Source organism: Myotis davidii, unplaced genomic scaffold, assembly GCF_000327345.1.
Source record: "Myotis davidii unplaced genomic scaffold, ASM32734v1 scaffold925, whole genome shotgun sequence".
Taxonomy (NCBI): domain Eukaryota; kingdom Metazoa; phylum Chordata; class Mammalia; order Chiroptera; family Vespertilionidae; genus Myotis; species Myotis davidii.
The window spans coordinates 193,435-203,119 of record NW_006296531.1 but is presented as its reverse complement, the minus strand read 5'-3'; the positions used below and the strand labels follow the sequence as shown (position 1 = coordinate 203,119).

Below are 9,685 nucleotides of genomic sequence, written 5' to 3'. Positions count from 1 at the left end.
ATATGCCTCAACAATTGAAAATTGCTGGTTTACATACATAGATTTGCATCTTAATCTATTTTACTTCATAAATGTTAGAATTATTATATACTTATAAATGATTATGTGGCCAGGTAATGTATTATTTATTATTGTTGTTCCTATTTTATTGATGAAGAAACTGAAGCCCGGAGAAGTTAATAATTATATAGCTAGGAGTGTGGGGAGCCAGAATTCAAATCCAGGTCATCTGGATGTCAGGGTCCTCTGGTCTATTTACTAGATTATGGACTCCTTTTCAGGTCAGTGTTATAGATCTGCCTCATTCTTGTTACAGAATATTTCATCACATGCATGTACCACGCATAGTTTATTTGCCTATTTCTCTATTGATGGACACGTAGATTGCTGTAGATTTTTTCATTGTTTTATAAGCAGTGCTGGAATAGATATACTATTACATATTTTCCAGGTACTCTTTTACTTCTGTAAGAATACTGAATTAAAAGACAAGAGCTCTGAGTGGTTTAAACTTTAATAGCTATTGCTAGTTTACTTGCAAAAGAAGTATCAACTTACATACCTTCAACAGTATATGAGAGGGTGGATTTCCCCTACACACTTACAAGCAGTGGATAATGTCAGTTGTTTTAAATTTGTATTTTCTTTTTTTAAAAAAATATATTTTATTGATTTTTACAGAGAGGAAGGGAGAAGGATAGAGAGTCAGAAACATCGATGAGAGAGAAGCATGGATCAGCTGCCTCCTGTACACTCCCCACTGGGAATGTGCCCGCAACCAAAGTACATGACCTTGACTGAAATCGAACCTGGGACCCTTCAGTCTGCAGGCCGACACTCTATCCACTGAGCCAAACCGATCAGGGCTAAACTTCTATTTTCTGATGGATTAAGAAATGATATTCTTCAATTAACAAATGAATGTTTCTGTGTCTAGTCTGTGGCAAGCCCTATGCTAGGCTCTTAAAGTATAGTAACAAACAAAACTAAATCCAGTCCTGGTTCCTAGGTAGTGAATCAGTTGGCTATTAATTAGATAATGCCACAGAAATATATAAACTGTTCCACAAATACGCATATACTACTTGCCAGGCTCACTTCTAGGTATTTGGAATGCATTAGTGACAACGCAGATAATATATGACCCTGCCCTAGTGTGGGAGAAGCAGATATTAAGTAACAAACATAAGCAAATGATATGCATTGTTAAATGATAAGTGCTATGGAAAAAAGAAGTATGGAACAAGGTAAAAGGAAGGATAGGCTGGTTTTAAATAGCGTGGTCAGAGTAGGTTTATTGACAAAACGGTATTTAAGCAAAGATTTGAAGGAGATAGAGGAGTTAGCTACAAGGATATCTGGAGGAAGAGTGTTCCAGACAGATCAATTTTTGCAAATGCCTTAAGGAAGACGTATATATTTGGGAATGACATGGAGTTCAGTGTGGCTGGAGTGAAGTTATAGGAATGGGGAGTTGGGTGGGGGAGTGGAATGGAGAGGAAGAGTAGCAGGATGTGAGGTGAGATAGTGGGGATGGAGTGGATCTTGTTGTAGCAAAAAAAAAAAAAAGTAAACATTGGCTTTTCTCTATGGGGAACCATTGAAGAGGTTTTGAGCAGAAGAGTGATGTGATCTGACTTACGTTTTTTATTTTTTTAAAATATATTTTATTGATTTTTTACAGAGAGGAAGGGAGAGAGATAGAGAGTTAGAAACATTGATGAGAGAGAAACATCGATCAGCTGTCTCCTGCACATCTCCTACTGGGGATGTGCCCGCAACCCAGGTACATGCCCTTGACCGGAATCGAACCTGGGACCTTTCAGTCCGCAAGCCGACGCTCTATCCACTGAGCCAAACCGATTTCGGCCTGACTTATGTTTTTTAAAATGCACTGGTTGCTAGATTGGCAATAAAGGAAGCATTAATCCAGGAAAAAAACGAGGATTGGACCAAGGGTATATTGCAGGAGATTATGTTCTGAAGATATGGCCAGTAAGATTTGGAATAGATTATGGGATACAAGAGAGAGGAGTCAAGGAACACTCAAAGGTTTCTGACCTGAGCAACTGGGAGAGGTACACATACTATGAATGCCTGTAACTGAGGAGTTTGACCCATTTAGGGAGGCTGGGAAATGGTGAGGCAGTGGTCCTGGAGCTGAGAGCCAATGGTGAGCAGTAACTCCACCCCCCTTTATTTTTTCTGGAAGAAGCAATTTGAGTAAAAGAACTCAAGAAATGTCTTTGTGACTGGGTAGAAAGAATGTGAGGGTGTGAAATATAGGTATGGGCTGGTCTGAATGGGCTTTAGCCTTAGAGCTGTAGCGGAAGCCATTGAAGGGTTTTAAAACAAGTAGGTGGCCCTAGCTGCTTTGGTTCAGTGGTTAGAGTGTCACACCCCCTCACCCCCTCCACCAGACTGAAGGGTTGAGGGTTCAATTCCGGTCAAGAGCACGTACCTCAGTTGTTGGCAGGCTCAATCCATGGCCCTGCTTGGGTCACGTGTGGAGGGTAACCAATAATGTGCCTTTCTCACATTAATGTTTATCTCTCTATCTTTCCCGCTCCCAATCTCTCTAAAAAATCAATGGAGAAAAATATCCTTAGCTGAGAATTTAGGGGGAAAAAAGCAAGTAGGTGACATGAAGGCTTTTTAATTTGTACTTCCCTGATAGTGATTTTATGCATTTTTCTTTTGTTGTGCAGAAAGCTTTAATTTTAATGTAGATCTGATCATTTTTAAAATTTATGATTTCTGGGTTTCTGATCTTGCTTACGAAGACCTCAAGTCCCATGTTTATATACTTAGAAAGCCCTCATTTTAAAAAAAGGGGATATCTGTAATACTTTCAGCAATAGACATACATTTAAAAAAATATATTTTTATTGATTTCAGAGAAGAAAGGAGAGGGAGAGATAGAAATATCAATATGAGAATCATTGATTGGCTGCCTCCTGCACGCCCCTACTGGGGATGGAGCCCTCAAACCAGGCATGTGCCCTTGACTGAAATCGAACCTGGGACCTTTCAGTTCCCAGGCCAACTCTCTATCCACTGAGCCAAACCAGCTAGGGCAACAAATTTTTTTTAAAGCCCTCACTTTCAACAATTTTATAGTTTTGTCATTTATATTATCTGGAATTTATTTATTTTACATTTAAATAGGGGGAGTTTAATATAAAGAATTATTAACTAAACAGATTACCTAAGAGAAAAAGAAAACCCTAAAGAATACAGAAATAGCAGGTATAAGGAGCAGTCACTACCAGTAGGGTCTGAGGTAGACCATCCAAGGTAGCAGTAGCTACATCTTCAAGAGGCCATTCTCAGAACTAAGGTCCAGACTTTTTTGGAGAGAGTGCACCTGTGGCCCTTTGAAGGGCAGAGTTCAGTTTGGCAGAACTTGCTGGAAAGCTGTTTTCTGGTTTGCTGAGGGAAGCTGCCTACATCTGGGAGTGACATGGGGATCTAATTTTTCTTCCAAATAATCAATTTAAACACCATTTAGAAAATAATCCATGTATTTGCTTTGTTTATTATAACTTGATCAATCTCCCAACCATTAAACTTGCAGGTGCTTGATCCAAAACATAAAAGTACTGTGCTTCAAAAAAATTTTTTTATTGAATTTATTGGGGTAACATTGGTTAATACAATTATATAGGTTTCAGGTATACAGTTCTGTAATTCATCGTCTGTATTTTGTGTGTTTACCACCCTAAGTCAAGTCTCCTCTCTAGTATTCACCATACTGTTATCTGTGAGGGTTTTATATTTGTGGGTTTTTTGTTTTGTGTTTTGTTTTGTTTTCTTAATCCTTTCACCTTTTTCACCCAGCCTTCCAACACCCTTCCCCTCTAAGGGCTGTCAGACTGTTTTCTGTATGAGTCTGCTTCTGTTTTGTTTGTTAGTTTATTTTGTTCACTAGATTCCACATACAAGTGAAATCATACAGTACTTGTCTTTCTCTGACTGGCTTATTTCACTTAGCAAATACTCTCCAGTTCCATCCATTAGGTACCCTAATGTGAACTGAGGTGCCTAGCTGTAGAAGATAGTTTTCCTTTATTTGAAGACCTATGAAGGAAGGTGCCGTTGTTCTGTTTTTCTCTTTAGATACCTGAATCTCTTCCAAGTGGTAGTCTGATTTCAGTTTGGATGTTTCTGGAGAGAAGGAACTCACTATCTCCTAGTTTTGAATAGTTTAATATTTTATTTACCTTTTAATCAAGCGGAAACTTGCCTCACTAAAATTTCCACCCACTGGTTTTAGTTCTCTTCTCTAGGACCACACAGAGGAAATCTAAGGCATTCTCCCTGTTGGTCTGAAGAAATTTGATGATAGCATTATGTCCTTCCTAAATATTCTTATTTTTCCTGTCATATGTTTGAATCTACTTAACATTCTTTTGATTCTCTTTGAGATAGATTCCAATTGTTAATGACTTTTGGTGGTACCTGATTCTTGCTAGGTGAATGTAATCTTTAGATAGTAGTACATGCAGAGCTATATCACTGAAAGGAATTTTAAAGACAGTTGTCTTCTTTCATTTTACAGATCAGGAAACTAGGGATTAAAGAGTGGAGCCTTGACCAGGTGGCTTGGTTGGTTGGAGCATCATTCCATGCACAGAAGGTTGTGGTTTCAATTTCTGGTCAGGGCACATACCTAGCTTGTGGGTTTGATCCCTGATTGGGGCATGTACAGGAGGCAGCTGATTGATGATCAATGTTTCTCTGTCACATCAATGTTTCTCTCCCCCTTCCTCTCTCTAAAATCAATAAAATGTATCCCCCCCCCTCCCCAAACAAAACAAAACATATCCTCAGGTGAGGATTATAAAAAAGAAAAGGAAGTGAAAGTGATGTGTTGTAGCAGAGTCAGTGCTCCTTATGGAGCATAAAGTCTAGTGGTGAATACAGACAGATTCCATGAGGAAAGGGCATTTGTCTGGCTGATGATGGCATCCCCAGCACAGTGCTTACCATAGGATAAATAGGAGCTATCGGTATTTGTTGAAAGAAAGTCAGAGCACAACATGCAGTTACAATAATGTGGTAAGCTCTTCCCCGTTCACCATATTTGACAAAATGTAGTAGGAACATTTTCAGTCATTCAGGAAGTATAGTTAACATAAGGGTCCTCCATTCTACCCTCACTGCACCCTAATTATATCAGAGAAAGTGGCATTTGAATAGAGCCTAGAGAGTTGTGTAAAATTTTTGACAGGTGGAAATGGTGCCTTGGAGAAAGGCATTAGAGGAGATTGAGAATCTTTGCATGGTGTGGATTGAGTATATGCAGTGTGAGGTGAGGTTTGTGTTCAGAGACAAGTTAGGAAAGGGGGATTAAGATTGAATGGTGGAACGCTTTGCTGCCAGCAAAGGAGTTTGGGTTTTTCTAGATGATGTGGCTAGGTCTGTGGTTTGGTTTTAAGGCAGAAGAGTAGTTAAGGAGATTGATTAGGCTATTACTGTGGTCAGGAAAGAGATGTTGGGATTATACTGTATGTCAACAGGAATGGAGGAAAGGAAATACAGGTAATAGATGTTAGGAATACTGTGTTGTTAAAATAGCAACTTGCTGAGCATTTGGTTTGGGGAGCAGGCAGGAGAGAAACAGGATTCTGGGAATGTAGATGCAGTTTACCAATGTAGGCAACTAGTAAGAGGGAGGATTTAGTAGTAGAAAGTGGTAAATTTGGTTTTGGTATGTTGATACGGAGTAGTGGCACAGGGATACGCAGTAGATAGCTGGAGATACAGGCCTGGAGCTCAAGGAAGAAATCAGTAGTGTAGATATACTTTTGGTAGTCAGATGCTTAGAAATCATCCAGGTTGAACACTGCTCATTGCTTATGCTTATTGCATGATAGGCCTTGTGTTTGTAATTTTACAACAAAAGTGCAGGCTATGAGGAAGGCCATAGATAAAACTAACGGATTGGGTGAGGAAGAGGAAACCAATGATTAATCATAAAAATGGAGAGCTAGGAGGAAAATTAGTGTTAAAAGTCAGTATTAGAGCAAGTTTGAAAGAGGAGGGAGATGATCACCAGTACTAAATGCTACAGAGAAGTCAGATGAAAGCAAGTGGTCATTGAAATCAGCAACTAAGTGATCATCAGAACCTCTAAGAAGAGTTTCAGTAAAGAAGAAGTAAAATAGGTAGAGGCAGATGTATAGACTGAATTTTAAAATCATGGTGATACACATACGAGTGGGGCACTCACTTGAGAGAGATGATAAGAGTTGTGACAAAGTGTGTGCTTGTGTGTGTATATGTTTTAAGAATAGAGATTTAAATAATTGTAGATGCTGGAAAAATTGCTGATGGAAAGGGAGAGCTTAAAGATACCAAGATCTCTGAGGAATTGAGAGCAGGTAAGATGGATCAGGAGCTTGAGTGTTAAGAGAAGAGACAGACATTTCATCCTTCAAAACAGGGGAAAAAGAAAAGGATAAGTGAGAGAAAGGTAGAGAACATTCTGAGGTAGAAGAGAAACTGACTAAATATATATGTAGCTTTCATTCTCTTATTCATTTATTCAACATTTATGATTTGAGTATGAATTGTGAACAAGTCAGACAAGGAACCTGTCCTCATGGGAGGTAGTAGTTTTAAGATCTTTATTGCAGTCAGGTAGATTAGGTTGTTTATACTCACCTGGGTTCTTCATCTTAACCACAGAACACAGAAAATAATTGGGCTATTTTCCCAGTCATCCAAAAGATGATATAGCTAATACCATTCTAGATGCATGGGAGAGGGTAATTCATTATATACATTGATGTAGGAGTTGAGTTAGGAATCCAGCTTTGACTGTTTTAAAATGGCTAGTCAGATGTTCTTGTACCATGTATTGAGTAATCCATTTTTCTCCATTGATTTTGAAATGCCACCATTTATTATATGCCAACTATCCAGTTCTGGATTGTATTTTGTTCAATTGATTTATCTATTCTAGTGTCATACTACATGGTTAAAATTACTGTTTCTTTCTACTTTCTAAGGTTTTAGTATTTTAAAGAGCCAGGAACCCTTCATTTTCCAGAATTTTCTTAGTTATTCTTAGGTATGTATGTATTCAGATAAAATTTGGAATGACATTAAGTCTGCCCACCATCCTTAACTCCTCTTCCCCCCACCTGCCCCGTGCAAAAAAAAAAAAAAGGCCTTGCCCAGCTAGTATGGGTCAGTGGTTGAGCATTGACCTATGAACCAGGAGGTCATGCACGGTTTGATTCCCTGTCAAGGCACATGCCCAGGTTGTGGGCTCAATCCCCAGTAGGGAGCCTGCAGGAGGCAACCAATCATTGATTCTCCCTCATCATTGATGTTTCTCTCTCTCTCCCCCTCTTCCTTCCTCTCTGAAATAAATAAATAAATAAATATTTTTTTAAAAAGACCTTAAAAACACACACACACACACACACAAAACCTCATTGATTGAGTTTATAAATTAGGAGAACATATAACAAACATCTTTACCAGAAAAGTGCCTTACAGCACTTCAAATGCATTAATTATCTTATCCTCCAAATTCTTTGAGGGTGGTATTATTTCTGTTTCATAATTAAAATAAAAGTTGAATAATTTGCCCAGGATCCAGGTCCCCGTGACTATTTTCATTTCATTGAACTGCCTCTCGGGTTACTTTTAGTTAAGTAAACTTTTAAGTCATTAAAAATGGGCAAAATTAAAGCAAAACCCCAAGTTTCTTATTTGATCATGAAGTCCAAAGAAATGTAACGAAAGCTGAATTAATCCATACTTACACCCATCATTTTACAGTATTTCTGGTCTACAAATAAAAAAATTTGAGTATTTTAGTTCTACAAATAAAACATTTTAAAGCAGTTGATAATATTGCATGTGTGGTTTTGAATTCTCCAACTTTTATTTTAATCATCGTGTGAAATTTCCTTTTGTTGTAAGTTATTTTTTGAAAAACATTGGTTTTAACTGTAGTTTATCATATGACTTTATTATAATAACTAGGGACCTGATGCACAATATTTATGCACTGGGCAGGAGGCTGGGTCCCTCAGCCCGGCCTGCGCCCTCTTGCAGTCCGGGAGCCCTCGGGGGATATCCACCTGTGGCGTAGGTGGGAGAGGCTCCCACCACCGCATCTGTGCTCACCAGTTGTGAGCCCAGCTCCTGGTTGAGCGTCTGCCCCCTGGTGGTCAGTGCGTGTCATAGCGACTGGTCGACCTGTTGTTCAGTCAGTTGGTACTAACAGTCGCTTAGGCTTTTATATGTAGACTAGAGGCCCAGTGCATGAAAATTTGTGCACTTGGGGGTGTGTGTGTGGGGGTGTCCCTTAGCCTGGCCTGTGCCCTCTTTCAGTCCAGGAGCCCTCAGAGGATGTCTGATGTCTGTAGGAGGTGACTGGGCCGGCCGGTCAGGGGACGGTGCCGGCTGGCAAGTGGCCGGCCCTGCCCCCCTGATCGCCCCTCTGCCACTGCTGGTTGTCGCCGCCCCCCAATCACCGTCCCCTCCCTCTGCCCACTGGCTGTCTTCTCGCCAGCCCTGCACCCCCGCTGACTGGTCGTTCTACTGTTCGGTCAATTTGCATATTATGCTTTTATTATATAGCAGTGGTTCTCAACCTTCCTAATGCCGCAACCCTTTAATACAGTTCCTCATGTTGTGGTGACCCCCAACCATAAAATTATTTTCGTTGCTACTTCATAACTTTAATTTTGCTACTGTTATGAATCGTAATGTAAATATCTGATTTGCAGGATGTATTTTCATTGTTACAAATTGAACATAATTAAAGCATAGTGATTTATCAAACAAACAATATGTAATTATATGTGTTTTCTGATGGTCTTAAACGACCCCTGTGAAAGGGTTGTTCGACCCCCAAAGGGTCGCAACCCACAGGTTGAGAACCGCTGTTATGTAGGGTATATAGATTTCCCCCAATAAATTCCTATCAGTTGTTTTAAAGGTTATGCATATTTAAAATTTGATACTTTGATACATTTACATTTTGATATATTTTGTATCAGGCAGGAATATTTCTGTTTTAGAACAATTGGAAATCCAACCCCTGGAGGCTTAAATAAGGGTTTAGTTTTTGTGTGTGTAGCAAGTTCAGAAGTAAAGCAGTCCAAGGCTGCTCAAGGATCCAAGATCCAGGCTCCTTCTATTTTCTTCTTCCCTCCTTTGTGGGCCAGTTTGCTCATATCTTTATTTTTTTCTTGAAGATTTAGTTCTGGTTTAGGAACATTTTTTTCTTTAGATCTTTTTCTTTTTTCTTTTAATCTCCTGTTAGTTCCATTTGTTGGATTCTCTACTTTAGGAACATGGATCATGCTAATATTGGACACTCTTTGTTTCTCATAGCTATTTCCTCTTTAATTGCTTTATTTTTTTTCCTTTGTAATTCACTGAAATTATTTTAAGTCTTTTATTTGCTTAACAAATTGATTATATTAATGGACAGATCTACACTAATAAAATACAAAGATGCTAATTGACCGTACCTTTGCTATGCCCCAAGCCACACCCACCAGCCAATCAGAATGACTATATGCAAATTAACCCAACCAAGAAGGCGGCCGGCAGCCACCAAGCTGGAGCAAGCAGGAGGCTTGGTTGTCCACGCGATGGAGGAAGCCAAGCTTCCCACCAGCCCCGAGCCAGCTGTGGCTTCTTCTCCTGGGAA

The 9,685-nt window shown here is 39.4% G+C and overlaps 1 protein-coding gene across 3 annotated transcripts in view; it reads left to right on the top strand.

Moving 5' to 3' along the window:
• Nucleotides 1-218: 218 nt before the first annotated feature.
• Nucleotides 219-9,685, top strand: part of RABEP1 (rabaptin, RAB GTPase binding effector protein 1) — a 102,185-nt gene continuing 92,718 nt past the window's right edge. For all 3 annotated transcript variants that reach the window (XM_015569219.1, XM_015569220.1, XM_015569218.1), the window contains exon 1: nt 219-281. In XM_015569219.1, coding sequence (XP_015424705.1) covers nt 234-281 — 48 coding nt within the window. In that variant the 5' untranslated portion in view covers nt 219-233. The remainder of the gene's footprint in view (nt 282-9,685) is intronic.